Raw genomic sequence first — 17,278 nt, forward strand, 5'->3', positions numbered from 1 at the left:
TTACTTACTTCTGTGTCTGTATCTGCATGCACGTATGCACATGGTGCCCAGGCCAGAAGAGGGCATCATGTCACCTGAATCGAGTCACAGGTGTTGTGAGCTGCCCTGTGGGTGCTAGGAAAGGAAATCCTGCTCTCCCTGGATAGACCAGCAAGTGTTCTTAGTTGCTGGTCCATTTCTTCAAACCCAGTCTTCTTAAAATTCTTGTTGATGTATTTCGTGTTGTTATACTGTATCCACTCTTTTTTTATAATCATATAAAGTAAAAATCACAGGGATTTTGGATGTAGATATATCTGACCACTATTACACTGTAGGCCTACTATATGTAGGTCTTCCCCACATCTGATAAGCACCCTGATCAAATGCTGTGAGAATTCCAAAGCTCCATCCAATGGAAAGTACCCACAGTCTGATGTAGAAACTCAGAAATCAGTATACTGTTACTGTGCCCAAGGAACTTACAAACTTAACAGAAGGAAAAAATAACCTTGTGCAGCAAGTGTATAATTGTTTTTCTTTCATTTTTTTTCTGAGAGAAATTCATTAATTGAAAAATACACAAATGAAACTAATTGTCTTGTCACTTTATGCATAAAATCATGAAAATTTGGTAGTTATCTCTTAAGATGGATTTCTTTATTCAGTAGACTTTTTACAAAACTAGTCATGCTATGCCTGAAGCTCCATTACTAGCTTTTTTTTCCTTAAAAAAATAAAGCCACTTTGTATCTGAATCAATAAGCATTATGTAATTATTTGCATCACTGTTATTTATCTAGTACTGAAAGGACAACATTTTCAAACAGGAAAACTTACTTAACGGACTTCAATAACAATTTTAGGATCACGGCACAATTGAGCAGGAAGTGGTTATCAGATACCTCCCTCCACTCCTCTATAGCCACATCTTGCCAAAAGTGGTATCAGGATGTCACCATAAGTTCATCATAATTACCCAAAGTCATTAGCTTACAATTTAATACACTTCACCCTTGGTATTCTATGTCTGATGATAAGTATATATGATAGATATCACATATCAACTGTTATTATGCAGAGCAGTTTCACTGCCTAAAAACTCCATATGTTCTGCTGCACATCTCTCCTTCACTCTAAATTTCTGGCAACCACTGGGCCATGTTTCCCATTTCTGAGTCTTATACAGTTAGGGTCATATAGTATGTTGACTCCTCAGGTTGACTTCCTCCACTTAACTATAAAGCTTACCATGGTTTGATAGGAGATAGAGGGTGTGTGTGTGTGTGTGTGTGTGTGTGTGTGTGTGTGTGTGTGTCATATTTACTGTGTATACGTTTGCCACTGTGCATGGACAGAGCTTAGTAGATAACTTGTAGGAATCAGTTCTCTCTACCATGTGGACTCCAAGGTGAATCGAGACATGTGCTAAGGATAATTAGAAACAAAAGGCAAAGGTTGTATCAGTCCAGTTGTATAAGTTATTCAAAGTTGTTCACCAATCCAGTTGGCAACATGAACCTAGGAGAATGGGGCCTAAAAATGATATGGCTTAAAGTCTCATGCAATAGTCAGCTTTATTCAGAGCATCAGGCAGTTTATACTTTGAGTACTAAGAAGAATCACATGAGCAAAATGTTCAATTACAAGGACAATCCACATGTGAGCAAACATGTTTTTCCATAGAGGCATCTGAATAACAACACTCCTTCCTCTCAGCTACACCTGGGATGAGCATAAAAACACATCACAAGAACAATCATGTGTTTCAAAGAAACCAAGGTCACAAGTCTCTTTCCTTGTTTCCTTGTTTTCTCACAAGTGCTCAGACTTCTCATATGACTCATTCTTGGACTGTGCTCCAACATCAAGTAATAAAATGTATGGAAAGTAGAAAGTTAGTACGTTAATGTGTATAGACTTTTCTTTTTTGATGATGAAACCTAGCTTTGAAAATAAAAAACAATGATTATTAAACAACCATGTCAATGTACTAAAACTGACCTCTACACTAGAAAATGGTTAGCATAGCTAGAAAGGTGCCACACACTTATAACCCTAGCCTCTAGGAGATTGAGATGGGAAAATAGCACATTTGAGACCAGACCATGCTATATGCACGATTTTGTCTCAAAAGACAACATAGTTCATATGTTATGCTTTATTTAGAATGTATTACAACTAAAATAGGGTCACTCGTTTTCTCAAAGTGACTGATGTAAGGAAGATGACTCACCTCTGTAAACGAGTTCACAGACACTTGAGACCAGTTATTTGTAACAAAATAAGCAATCTGTTTGATTGGTCAGGTATTTGATGTTTACTGCCTACATTAACTGAAGTAATTGGTGTTTTACTGTCTTAAAATGATATTACAAAATGTATATGTGAGTCACATTTTCACAAATTTAGAGTTCTTGAAACATAAGAAATAGACGATAAAAACCTGTTTTTTCAGGGCCTGGGAAGATGGTCCAGTGGTTAAACTGCTTGCTGTACACATGAAAGCCTATACTCCCATTTAAAGAAACCATGTAAAAAATGAAAACCTGTGTGTGGCAGCACACACCTGTGACCCCAGCACTGGGAGGCAGAAAGCAAGAGGACCCTAGAGGCTCTGACCCACTCAAAATCTTCAGACTCTAGGTTCAGTGAGAGATTAAGTTCAAGTAGAGATCCTGTTTCTAATTTTGTAAAAAAAAAAAAAAAATGGAGCATGATATGGGAAGATACACAAGTAAACCTCTGACCTCTTTAAAACATTTTGAATATTTTCTAAAAATATGCTTAAAATAACTAACCAAATTTAGGTCCAACAAAATGGTTTAGCAGGTAGAAAGAAGCATTTGCACATAGGCCAGGCAACCTGAATTTAATCCCCAGATTCCCACAAGGTGGCAGGAGAGAACTAACTTCCACAACACACACAACTAAAAATTAACTAGCTTATTATGTGTAAGCACTCACTTTGACCAGAAGTAGTTTTGCTTTTTTGTTTTTTTAACTTAACCAATCATGAGAAATTTCTATATTCTTTATAGGTAAAGTACAGATACATTGTAAAAATGCTTAGAATTTCTGGGACATTTTATTTTTGTACCTTACAGGAATACATTGAAGGTATTACCTTCAATGCCTTTGGTATTACACTTATGGAAATATCATGAATATTAAATAATATCTATTTTTATATATGAAGAAGCTTAGGAATCAAGTACTTTTCTTATATAGTAGCAAATCTAGGACTATATTGAATTGCCTGGGTTATTTTTCTATTGTATCATATTTCTTTTTTACTGTTAGACAGGAATTCCCCAGTTTTTTAATCTCTAAGAGAACCAACACATTTCAATAAATATGTGATATATAATGGACTAAAATACAACTGTTTCTGCTGTTACTTAAAGGCATAGTTACAGTTATACACCATACAGTACGTTTAAGGCCAGCCTATATGCACTTATAATAGCAAAGTGGATCTCTTCTAAGTCCAAAGCCAGTCTGGTCTACATAGTAAGTTCCAAGACAGACAGCTATGAATAAAGACCCTGTCCGAAAATAATAATAATAAAAACAAATTTTTAAAAAAGAAAGATAAGTAAATTTGATTAATTTTCCAAAAAGTTCCCATAGCTTTTCCCAGTGCAGTTTAAGATTTTTAATTCTGCTTTGATTGGGTTTTTTTGTTGTTGTTGTTTTGTTTTGTTTTGTTTTGCAAAAGAGCTGGTGTCTGCTAGTTGACTCATTAAACAAGAATACATTTACTTATAGTTTAAAAGGAATAATCACTGAAATGTGTTTGAAATTAAGATAATAATTTACTTCACTTTCCATTCTGTAATTTGGAGACTTTCTAAAGTATCTACAATTATTGTCTGTATTAATAGGAATTAAGTGTCCTCTTACTTGGAGTAAACTTAATTATTACATAGTTACTTATGTGAAATGGGTTTTCCAGATTGAGTGTGTGAGTGTGTGTGTGTGTGTGTGTGCATGCTTATATTTGTGGATCCTATTTTAACTGAGAAATAATAGTTGAGGCAGCGGTATGATATTTAAAATTTTTTGACTGATTAAATATGAAGTATTTATAAGCCAGTAGCATTGAGTATTTTTATATTTGCAAATTATCACCACTAGTCATTGAAGCAGACATTTTAGAAAATACTTAATACAGCTCAATACAAAGGAAATATATTCCTTTTAAGGCTGAACAGTATTCCATTGTATTAAATATACCCTATTTTATTTCTGCCCATGTGTTACTGCATTGGACAGTTAATGTTTTCAGTAGCAATAAAGCATTCATGATGAAATAAAAAAATGTACAAATTTCCATTAAATGTTAATCCCATAAAGACCGTCTTAAATGACTGGTGATATGCAGTCTCTGCCAATGAATATGTCCGTTATGTTGATATGCAATAAAGCTTTAAATGTAAGTTCAAGTTAGGGCTGAAAGGCTCAGTACCAATGACTTTCTTCTCTTTTCTATTTCAGATCCAGACTTTACTTACCTTGGAGGTATTTTAAATCCCATTCCAGGTTTAGTATATTACCTCTTTCTTCCTGTGACATTTTTTATTAGTTTTATTTTTCTTTGAATACCTTTTTTTTCCCCCTAGATTGCCAGTTTGAGCTCTCGGGAGCTGATGGAATAGTGCGGTCTAGCCAAGTAGAACAGGAGGAAAAAACAAAGCCCGGCCAAGCGGTTGACTGCATATGGACAATTAAAGCTACCCCGAAAGCTAAGGTACTGTTTCCTGTACACTGACTCACTCCAGAGGAGAGCAGTAGAGGACGGGAGTTCTAGAGTGGACTGTCTGGTCCAACAAGTGTTTGTAACTCTTCACGGTTTGGAGGTTTTTGTTTCATTTGCTATATTTGCACCTGTGAAGATCATAGTGTTCTGTAGTTAAATAAACTGAGATAGAAAGAATTTAAAGTATTTTTATTTATGTATATATACATGTGTGTATATATACATATATGTATATGTATGTATATATGTGTATATATATATATGGGGTTTTTTTGTGGGATTTTTTAAGTGTGTGCATACACAAAGGCACACAGCACACCCGTGTAAGTCAGAGGACAACTTCGTGGAGTTGATTTTCTCCTTCCGAGGGGTAAATTCAGGTCGTTGGGATGGCAGGATCGAACAGCATTGGGATGGCAGGATCGAACAGCATTGGGATGGCAGGACTGAACAGCATTGGGATGGCAGGATTGAACAGCATTGGGATGGCAGGATTGAACAGCATTGGGATGGCAGGACTGAACAGCATTGGGATGGCAGGATTGAACAGCATTGGGATGGCAGGATTGAACAGCATTGGGATGGCAGGATTGAACAGCATTGGGATGGCAGGATTGAACAGCATTGGGATGGCAGGATTGAATAGCATTGGGATGGCAGGATTGAACAGCATTGGGATGGCAGGACTGAACAGCATTGGGATGGCAGGATTGAACAGCATTGGGATGGCAGGACTGAACAGCATTGGGATGGCAGGACTGAACAGCATTGGGATGGCAGGACTGAACAGCATTGGGATGGCAGGATTGAACAGCATTGGGATGGCAGGATTGAATAGCATTGGGATGGCAGGATTGAACAGCATTGGGATGGCAGGATTGAACAGCATTGGGATGGCAGGACTGAACAGCATTGGGATGGCAGGACTGAACAGCATTGGGATGGCAGGATTGAACAGCATTGGGATGGCAGGATTGAACAGCATTGGGATGGCAGGATTGAACAGCATTGGGATGGCAGGATTGAACAGCATTGGGATGGCAGGATTGAATAGCATTGGGATGGCAGGACTGAACAGCATTGGGATGGCAGGATTGAATAGCATTGGGATGGCAGGACTGAACAGCATTGGGATGGCAGGATTGAACAGCATTGGGATGGCAGGACTGAACAGCATTGGGATGGCAGGATTGAATAGCATTGGGATGGCAGGATTGAACAGCATTGGGATGGCAGGATTGAACAGCATTGGGATGGCAGGATTGAACAGCACATTTTTATTACTTGCTGAGCCATCTGCTCAACCCCATATTATGACTCTTAATCTCGAGAGATTACGGTTTTTTTTAAATTATAGAGTCCCAACTGGTAAATGCAAGTATTGATCTAACACTTGTTGGTTTTTTGTTTCTGTTTTTGTTTTTTGTTTTTCGTTTCTTTGTTTGCTTGGTTGGTTGGTTTGGTTTGGGATATGTTTTGTTTTGTTGTTTTATTTACGAGCTTTAGGGCCTGGGAAGATGGTGTGGTGAGTTCAGTGCTCACTGTGCAGGTGTGAAGCCCTGAGTTCAGATTCCTGGCATCCACTTAAAGCCCAGGCACCTTTGTGATAGTGAATTTCTGTAACACCAGCACAGGAGTGGGGGAGGCAGGTGGATCCGAGAGGTTTGCTGCTTAGCCAGTCCAGCTGAAATGGGAGCTCAAGGTTCAGTGAGAAACCCTGTCTCAAAAACTAATTAGGTGGGGGGCTGGGGATTTAGCTCAGTGGTAGAGCGCTTACCTAGGAAGCGCAAGGCCCTGGGTTCGGTCCCCAGCTCCGAAAAAAAAAAAAAAAAAAGAACAAAAAAAACTAATTAGGTGGCTAGCAAGACTACACATGTACACAGACACACACTCACACTCTCTCTCTCTGTCTCTCTCTGATGAGGAACATTGGCCTGTAAGAAGTTAGTATGTTTTAGAGGGTTGGTCGTATCCGTGAGAAATAAACATTGACTTGCAGTTCATCGTGATCGCTGTGCTGCCCCTGCTGATCACGTGAATCTTATGAACAGTGCTGCACAAAAGAATGCTTTTAAATAACTCTGAGATTGGCTGTTGACTACTTTTGCTTTTTATTTATAATTTATACTTCTAGAAATATCAACAGAGATAAAACTAGACTTACTTTATGTATTTGTTTAAAAAGGAACAGAATGAAAGAAGAGCTGGAACAACATATAATTTGGGAGCCAACCTGGGCTACATAACTGAGACCCTGACCCTCCCACACAAAAAAAAAAAAAAAAAATGAAAATGAGATTTATATTTGTGGAAAACATTTTAATTATTTATTTTTATTTTATGTTCATTGGTGTTTTGCCTACATGTATGATTGTGTGAGGATGTTCGATATTGGAGATACAGACAGTAGTGAGCTGCCATGTGGGTTCTGGGAATTGAACCTGGGTTACCTAGAAGAACAGTCAGTGCTTTTAACCACTGAACCCTCTCTCCACGTCCCTAGCCCCTGAAAACAGGTCAAAAACACTTGTAAATGTTGGATAAAACTTGCCAGGTATGCCTCAAAGAGCAAATATAAGTTCAAAATAAATCCAATAATTCTTATGAAGATAAAGAACTGTATATTACAACAGTAAAATAAAACTGGTGTTATAAATGCCTCTGGTGATTTCAGTTAATTATTCCTGCTCAGAGGTGGATATACCAGGATTTGGTTTTAACACTGACTGAAAATAAATAAATCAAGCCTAGGGCATGTGTGGTTATCGTGAGGCCTTTACAAGTCCTGAGAGGGTGATGACTAACATGAAAGGGTAAACAAGGAAACATGCTGTAGGTGCTTGTTCTCTGGTGAGATGGGGCTAGGATCTCTCTTGTGGTTTCAAACCTAGAAAATTACCACTATGTTTGGGATGAATTGATATTCCCTGGTCAATCCAGGAAGCAAAAAAATCACAAAAATTAAAAGGGGTCATGTCCTGAGCTCACAAAAAGTTTAAGGAACTTGTCAAAAATTAATTCAGAGTAGCCCCACTGAATGCTCCCTCCCAGTCCCACATTAGATGAGCGCTCATGTTCATCTCGAGGTGAGGACAGACAAGACAGCTTAGTCTTCAAGAACCATGGTCTACAAGAAGGAACAAAACGGTGAGAAAGAAAGACGATCAGGTAGATTATCTCTAACATTTTCAATATATAACTTCAATAATAAAAGGATTTGTTTCTCAAAGAGCTGAGGAAATTTATTAAGAGGCACACATCGCAGTATTTTAAGGAATTTTTTCAAAAATTGATGAAAGACATCACAGCAGTGGCTTTCCCCCTCGCAAAAAAAATATACAGCTTAAATGAAATATAGATTGAGCCCACAGACAGAAAAAAATTAAACAACTTGAAAATAGGAAGATTGTCCTCGAAGGGATATTTATTCATTTACTTGTGACCTGTATTTATTATGTACTCGAGGCCATATACCCGGTTTATATAGTACATGTATGCCATTACATACATGTGGAGGACAGAAGACAACATGCTAGAGTCAATTCTCTCATTTCTTGGGATTCAGGAATCAAATTTGGGATATCAAGCTTCACATTAGGTGTCTGTACCTACTGAGCCATTTGGCTGGCCTGATGCTATTTAGATTGACTGTAGAAACCTTCCATAGTGAAATAGAATCTCAAAGACATAGGTATCTTGAAAGTAAGAAAAATAATAGCTGATTGCCTATATTTCTATATCTGAACTGATTTAAGAAGGCAAAGCTAAGGGATTTCCTGGTTAAAAATAATAAATGAACTGAGTGCTACATTTAAAAACCAAGTAAGTCCTATTTTAAGGATAACTATATATAAACATTTGAAAGGAAAGTAAGAAATACAACTAGGGAGTTGGCTCATAGGTAAAGTGCTTTCTGTATAGGCATTCGGAACCCGGGTCTGGATTCCTTACCCAATGTAGGGCAGCTGGTTCAGACTGGGCATGTCTATAACCCAAGAACTGACAGAGAGAAATGGGTCTGGAGGTAGGGACAGGTAGATCCATTTAGCCAGTCACTCTAGATGAAGTGATGGGCCCCAGACTATTGAGAAAGCCTGTATCAAAAAATGCCTCGAAATATCAAATACCAGGCAAGCATACCTCTATACATATGATGTATGCATCCACATGAATGAATGAATGAATGAATGAATGAATGAATGAGTAGTAAGAAATGCCAGCAGTTACTCAAAAATGCATATTATCTATTAAATGGGAATTCAGACTCACTGACAGAAAACTATAATTTAAAATTTTGTAGATTAGAGCCTCAAAGTACACAAAGCATAAACTAAAAAATAAAAAATTCTATTTATATTAATCTTCACCTCAATAAACAGAAGGTAAAAAAATTATTAAGGCTATTAATATTTAAACAATGTGTGGTAGCTTGATCATCTAGTGAGTAAGTATTTTTCATCAGCATAGACTTTTTCAAACTTGATGTAGATATTAGACCAGTGTTTCTCAGCCCATGGGTCATGGCCCCTTAAAGCATTGAATGACCCTTTCACAGGGGTGCCTAAAATCATTAGTAAACACAGCTTTTTGTACCAAGATTTATAGCAGTAGCAAAATTTAAAGTATGTAGGAGCAACAAAAATAATTTTATGATTGGGAATCAGTAACAGTAGGTGGCAATCTCCCTGCCAGCCACTCAAATGTTAGAGATTCTCAAATGAAACACACACATACATAGCCTTATATTTAATATGCCCTAATCAGCACAATGGCTTGGGCACTTCCAACCCTCCCCACATCTAACACACTTTCCCCTCTGATATTGCTGAATTATCTCTTACTAAAACCTGTATTTCATCCCAATCACCCCGGACCCAAACCTGTGGCCCTCCAGGGCCATGGTCCCTGACTCTTCCATGTTGGCAGTCTCTGTCCTGCACTCTCTGGCCTGATCTTTCTGCTTGTCCCACCTCTGTCCCCCTGTCCTGCCATTGGCCACTGACAACTTTATCAATTAGAACCAACTAGGGTCAGGGACCCATAGCATCTTACATGCAGGAATTTTGTATAATTCTTTTGGGAACCCAATTAACATAATACAAACAATAAGCAAAATCCACAACATTTCCCATTTTCATCCATTAGAAAGACCTTTTCTCTCAGGTATACATTGAACATAGTAGTTATAACAGTTTGTAAACTATAAAGTATATTACACGTTAATAATGTCTAATCTATCAATTTTGTCAATTTAGGTATATTACTCTAACATCTAACCTAACTTAGAGTTTATAATTTTGTACCTGAATCATGTTTTGATTTTAACTTGTAACACCATCTGAAAATCAACCTTTCAAATCTGCATCATCTTCCTCAATGCTAAACAGCTTAAGTTGATTATGAGACTATAAGTCATCTTGAGCCTCATCAAAGATCCAAGAATGAATTACCTGAACATATAGGAAACACAGAAACATAGCTTTTAAATCTTACCCAATTTGTAGAAACATCTGACTATTTGGAGAGTTCCCCATTCCTCAAAATGTTGGAGTATCTGTTTTCGGCCTTCTGACACAGAACCATCTGACAGACTTTAAGTGATGTGGGAAATATGAAGGACTAGCTTGCCCTATCTTGGCAGAGCTAAGCTGCCAACTATCTTTCATTGTGTGTCTCTTCTTGGACAATATTTTTGTCTGCAGATGAATTAGGGCAATTTGTGCCCAGTGGCTACCTTGTCACAACTGGAACAACTCTATATGAAGGTTATATACAATATCTTCTTTGAACCTTGAAGGGGGTACTATCAGGAGCAGACATGTTTCCTAGTGAAATTTTTCATTAATAATGAAATGACTTTAAATGTCATATTTAATGGACTTTTGGTGTTTTTGAAGACTATATACTTTATATCTGAACTGTTACTGTGTGACTGACTACTCGTAGGTATTTCTATTTGAATAATATGGAAAGTACCATATTATAATTAATTTAGACTCTAGTGTAACAATGAGATTACAATCTATCCTTTAACTTGTATTACTTAACCGTTCTCAATGGTTTGTAATAGTAACTATTAGAAGGACCGCGTCTAAGCCTTGTATTCTTAAGTGAGTTGTATAGGCACAACATCTAAGAGTAACTATTAATTTCAAATTTTTATCAATATAAAAAATTTATACCAATGAAAACCTTAAATCTATATTGATATATAAATTCTGTACCAATGTAAGAAATTATAACTTCAATTTTGTATCAATTATAAAGATTTTACCAATGTAAGATTATGACTATACAATACCTTATTCAAGAATAAATTTAGTTATCCATCTCATATATTTCTTCCCTGTTTAAAATTATAGCTGTTTTGAGAACCTATGTATAATTTGTACAAGAACTATAATCAGACACCCAAACCCAAGGGACCGGGTTGACAACTCTCCACAGCTTCTTCCTGCTGAACTGGGTGCTCAATTTTTTTAAAGGGATGGGGATGGGTAGGAAAATTAGAAAATTTGGTCAGATTTAAGGAAGCTAGCACTAGCATCTGTTATCTAGTCTCTGTATGCTTAGAAGGCTCAGGGCTTGACTGAAGCTTTGACCGGATCCATCTGAAAGGCTGGATGACCCATCTGTGAGGAATCGTAGCTACTCCTGAAGCTGTTCTGGAAGCAGCTGTTCTGGAAGCAAGTCTCTGTAAACAGCATCAAGAAGCAGGGAGCCGAAACACCAGATCATTTAGCACCCCTGCAGAAAAACCCTGTCAGAGCTGTACATTCTGTAGTATATGAATCTTATAACCAAAATGTTAGTGCTATTAGATATTCATATGGATTGTCCTAAGTGCACGGATCAGTTAAGGTGAATTTTTGCTCCTTGTTTGAGCACGTGAAAGACAACTATCCTTTTATGGGTTAATCTGATCAATAACCAGTGGTAATAGATCCTCATGGCATGTGAAGGGTGGCGTGACGAATCTTAGGATTCTGTAACCAACAAGACACATTGTCTACTTTTAGCTGAAGTATTGTCTAGAAATGCTTATACGTCTGAGCCAGGTACAGGGCTGTTCCCGTGTGGAGGAATCAGTAAATTATGTTACCTGTCCTGCTGGATCTCCTCGAATTTTCCTTTTTTGTCTTTAGCCAATATCTTTAGGGGGTCTCCCCCTATCATATCTGATCTATATCACCTTGGAAGGGATCCAGCACCTTCTTTCCTATTAATACAAATACAGAGCCTTTCTCCCAGAATAGCAAGTCCTTGGCCGAGTAAACTGAAATCATCAAAGGTATAGATTGGTTCGCATTACCAGCCTCTTCCTCTTTAGACATATTCTGTTTTCACCTCTCAGGACATTTCATATTTTAACCACCAGATTTATAACCACACACATTTTAATAATTAAAATCATTTAAAGTAATCTAAACAAATATTATCTTTTGAGACAGTGCTCTTTCACTATCCCCTGCCTTGTTCTACACGATTATTTTTTAATAGTGAAATCAAGGCCTAAGTTTATTTACGTATACTTAAATTCTCCCTTCTATGAAGATTAAATCTTTGTTCAGACACACACATACAGATACAGATAGATGGATGGATAGATAGATAGATAGATAGATAGATAGATAGATAGATAGATAGATAGATAGATATGTATGTATGTTACTTGTCCTGTTTGATCTCGAATTTTTCTTTCCTGTCTTTAGCCAGAATATATATATGAATGGATATTCATCTCTTTGTATAAATTGAATTAGCATCCTTTCCTATATATTTAGCTTTAATTAAATTCTATTCTGCGTACTGTATAAGCCCATTCTCAGGCTATCAATTCGTCACACCAGGCTAAGCAGTCTTAGGATTTTCATGGAGCCCATGTTCACAGAACCCCAGTGCCTGCCTGGCATAGACTTATTTAAATTTCATTTGAATCATTTTTCTCATTCATTCTTCATTCTATGGAGATTGATGCCTTCTTATTATTTGTTGAAATAGGGTTTCTCTCTATCTCCTTGTCTTTGTTTTTTTTATTTCTGAGCTCATTGGCCTAGATTTCTATATTCCATGCATACTTTAAACAATTACTGCTGTATCTCTCTTTTATTTATCTGATGTCAAGTAACCTCTTCTCTCTCTCTCTCTCTCTCTCTCTCTCTCTCTCTCTCTCTCTCTCTCTGTATTCTAAGTACCCAGTCTTTTTGTACAGCAGGTAGCAGGTACTCCCAGCACCTCTGAGTTTAAACTCTCTGAAGCAGCTAGAAGCCTTTGAGAAGGGCCCAGGGTAAATACCTGCCACCCAGCTATGTCTGGGTCAACTTTGGGGACTGTGTCCCAGCTCACACCATGAACCCCAGAATTATGTATGCCAATTTAGTACATCTTTTGTCCTAGCCTCAAGCCACTACAGCTTGGAGAGGAACCACGTGGCTCAGGCAAAACCCACAACTCTGCTAAGAAACAAATTTTCCCTGCCTCCTAATCTCACTTTACGGTGTGTATTTTCCATTTGAGAATCTCCAACTAATTTTAATAGTGAGTTTGAGCCCAACATTGGGCACCATGTATGTCCTGAGCTTTAGTAAAGTTTCTTTTATGAATGTGGGTATCCTTGCACTTGTAACATAGATGTTCGGAATTAATCATCTGAATAGATTTTTTCCTTTGATGAGTATGAAGTGTCCTTCCCTGTTTCTTTTGATTACTTTTGGTTCAAAGTCTGTTTTATTAGATATTAGAATGGCTACTCCAGCTGTTTCTTGAGACTGTTTGCTTGGAAAACCTTTTTCCAGGTTTTACTGTGAGTTGTGTCTATCTGTGTTGCTGGGGTGTGTTTCTTGTATACAGCAGAATGATGGATCCTGCTTATGTATCCAGTCTACTACCCTGTGTTGATTTATTGGTGAATTGAGTCCATTGATGTTGAGAGATATTAATGACCAATTATTGTTGCTCCCTATATTTTGTTATTGGAGGTGGTACTATGTGTGTGTATGAATCTTTTCTTTCAGGTCTGTTGTGAGATGATTAATTTCTTGTGTTTTTTGGGTGTAGTTACCCTCCTGTTGGAGTTTTCCTTCTGGTATCCTCTGTGAGACTGTATTAGTAAAAAGATGCTGTTTAAATTTGGCTTTGTCGTGGAATATCTTGGTTTCTCCATCTATGGTAATTTGGAGTTTTGCTAGGTATAGTAGCCTCGGCTGGCGTCTGAGGTCTCTTAGAGTCTGTAAGACATCTATCCAGGATCTTCTGGCTTTTAGAGTCTCTGTTGAGAAGTCAGGTGCAATTCTGATAGGTCTGCCTTTATATATTACTTGGCCCTTACAACTTTTAATATTCTTTCTTTGTTCTGTACATTTAGTGTTTTGATTATTATGTGACAGAAGGATATTCTTTTCTGGTCCAATCGATTTGGAGTTCTGTAGGCTTCTTGTACATTTATGGCCATTTCTTTCTTTAGGTTAGGGAAGTTTTCTTCTATGATTTTGTTAAAGGTATTTTCTGGCCCTTTGTACTGGGAATTTTCACTCTCGTCTATTTCTGTCTTTCTTAGATTTGATCTTTTCATTGTGTCCCAAATTTCCTACATGTTTTGAGTGAGGAACTTTTTACATTAGGCATTTTCTTTGATCAATGTATCCATTTCTTATATGGTATCTCTGAGAGTCTCTCTTCTATCTCTTATATTCTGCTGGTGATGTTTGTGTCTGTAGTTCCTGTTTCCTTCCCTAGGTTTTCCATCTCCAATGTTGCCTCCATTTGTGTTGGGTTTGTGTGTGTGTGTGTGTGTGTGTGTGTGTGTGTGTGTGTGTGTGTGCTTCTATTTCCATTTTTAGGTCTTGAACCATTTTGTTTATTTCCTTCTCCTGTTTGATTGTTTTCCTGTATTTCTTTAAGGGATTTGTTTGTATCCTCTTTAAGTACGTCTACCTTTTGCCTGTGTTCTCCTATATTTCTTCAAGGGAATTATTTATATCCTCTTTAAAGGCCTCTGTCACCTTCATGGGTGGGATTTAAGGTCAGAATCTTGCTTTCCAGGTGTTAAGATATCTAGGGCTTGCTCTGTAGCAGGAGAGCTGGGCTCCAATGGTGCCAGGCTGCATTGGTTTCCATTGATTATGTTCTTGCTTGCCTTTTGCGATCTGGTTATCTCTGGTGTTGACTGACCTGGTTGTCCCAGATTGGAGCAGGACTCCCAGGAGGCAGGTGAAGCTGTGTGTCCCAGATTACAGCAGTCTTAGAAAGCTATGGTGTGTGGGGGTGCGGGGACACACAAACCTGCCATAAGTACAGGTGGAGGTGCGGACCAGAAGGGAGGGCAGGACAGAGCCTATGTCTTCTGGTCTCCATGAGGTCCCAGCTAGCATAGGGCTTGGGGAAGGGGTCTCACCTATGTCCCTGGTTAGAGCAGTCTTCCTGGGAGACAGGCAGGTCCATGGGGTTGGAGGGAAGAACACTGATCTGTCTCAAGTGCCATGAACAATTTTGAAAGTAGAAATAAATTAAAAATCTAGTGTCTTGGTTAGCCATAATTATCAACTTGGCTGGTCTATAGGCATGTCTGTAAAAGAATGTCTTGATTTTTTTTTATTGAATTAGAAAGGTTCATCCCACTGTGAATGACAACATTGCTCAAGGAGGTGACACTGGACTGTATTTAAAGTTAAAAAAAAAAAAGATAGCCAAGAGAGATGGTGCACATGATTAGTACTCACTGCTCTTTCAGAGGATCCAGGTTCAATTCCCAGCCACACATTGGGCTCCAATCCCAGGGCCTCTGGACTCCCTGAGTGCCAGCACACATATGGTACATAGACATACATTCAGGCAAAATGCTCATACACAGAAAATAATACAAAGAAGTCTTACGGGTGCCAGGGGGAAGAGTAGCTAAGCATGAGCAATGGCAGCCAGGCAGAGAATGAACCTGGAAGCAACATTTCTCCATGGGTTCAGTTCCTGCCTTGCTTTCCCTCAGCGCTGGGTTATGAACTACAAACGTAAGCCAAAACCTTTCCCCAAGTTGATTTTGGTCAGTGTTGGACTACAGCAACAGACTAATGCTAAAACAACCCAGGGACAGCCATGGGTGACAGACACCTGTAATTCCAGCTTATTTAAGAATCGGAAGCAGAATAAGTTTGAGTCTCAGGGCAGCCTAGGAGGCCTTAAAAATTTTTTTTCTCCCTTTTGGAGAAATCAAGTACAGCAATTTTTAAAATTGCTGGAGGGCTGGAGAGATGGCTCAGTGGTTAAGAGCACTGACTGGGGATTGGGGATTTAACTCCGGGAAAAAAAAAAAAAAAAAAGCACTGACTGTCTGACTGTTCTTCCAGAGGTCCTGAGTTCAAATCCCAGCAACCACATGGTGGCTCACAACCATCTGTAATGGGATCTGATGCCCTCTTCTGGTGTGTCTGCAGACAGCTACAGTGTACTTACATATAGTAAATAAATAAATCTTTTAAAAAAATTCTTTTAGAAAGAACTAAATTAATGAAAGTAAGCACACAATATCTTTTTAAAAGGTGAGCAAGTTTCTGGGGAGATAGTTCAGTCATTCCCACAAGACCTTAGGACCTAGGTACAATCCCTGGAACCCACATGAGAAGATTGGTGTGTTATGGGCTTGTAATCTCAGCACTTGGAAAACAAAAACGCACCTTGGGGCTCACCAGCCTAATCTACTCTGCAAATTCCAGAGCCCAGTGAGAAATGTTATCTCAAAACCTAAGCAGATGAATCTTATGTAATGAACCCAGGGTAACCTCTAACCTGTTCATCTACATTGTGACTGCCCCCACCACAGGGGATGGGGTGTTGTCTAGGGAAATGGTTTAGTCACTAAAATGCTTGCTACCCAAGGAGGAAAAAGTGAGTGTAATTGCCCTCACCCACAAAGACTAGATACTCCAGTATACTCAGTCATTCCAGCACCAGAGAGCCAGGTAACCTGGTGCTTGCTAACCAGCCAGTCTAACTAAATTGGCAAGATTCAGTGGCAAACCCTGTCTCAAAAATAATGTGGAGAGTGATTAGAAGATAGCCAATGCCAGCATCTAGCAGGGACACGCATACATGCTGCTTTTTTATTACCTTTTCTTCTTGTGCTTTCTTTTTTTTTTTTTTTTCTTCAGAGCTGGGGACCGAACCCAGGGCCTTGCGCTTCCTAGGCAAGCGCTCTACCACTGAGCTAAATCCCCAACCCCCTTCTTGTGCTTTCTAAATGTCGCACTATACTCACTACATATTTGTTTACTTATAGACATGTACACATTGTAGGTTAGTGGCTTTAATGGGGATTTCTCAAAAGAAACAATATGAATGCCTGTCAACCAAAATTAAAACCAAAAGGTAAAAATAACTTATACAGAGCCATTATATAAGCAATGAAACTGGAAGCTGTAATCAAAATTTTCCCCTCAATAGCCCAGGACTAGACAGATTCACCACTGAATTCTGTCAAACTTTCAAGAAAAATTTCATACCAATTCTTCTGACCTTGTTCCACAGAATAAAGGGAGATTACCACAT

General features: G+C 38.3%; 1 protein-coding gene across 2 annotated transcripts in view; it reads left to right on the top strand.

Annotated features, from left to right (window-relative positions):
- Positions 1-17,278, top strand: part of Neto2 (neuropilin and tolloid like 2) — a 71,444-nt gene that overhangs the window by 40,100 nt on the left and 14,066 nt on the right. The window contains exons 5-6 of one of the 2 annotated variants that reach the window (XM_039097726.2): positions 4,480-4,503; positions 4,605-4,732. In XM_039097726.2, the coding sequence (XP_038953654.1) occupies positions 4,480-4,503; positions 4,605-4,732 (152 nt within the window). Of the gene's footprint in view, positions 1-4,479; positions 4,525-4,604; positions 4,733-17,278 lie in introns of both variants that reach the window. The other variant, NM_001107417.3, reaches the window with a different exon arrangement.

Source organism: Rattus norvegicus, chromosome 19 (assembly GCF_036323735.1).
Source record: "Rattus norvegicus strain BN/NHsdMcwi chromosome 19, GRCr8, whole genome shotgun sequence".
NCBI classification, from domain to species: domain Eukaryota; kingdom Metazoa; phylum Chordata; class Mammalia; order Rodentia; family Muridae; genus Rattus; species Rattus norvegicus.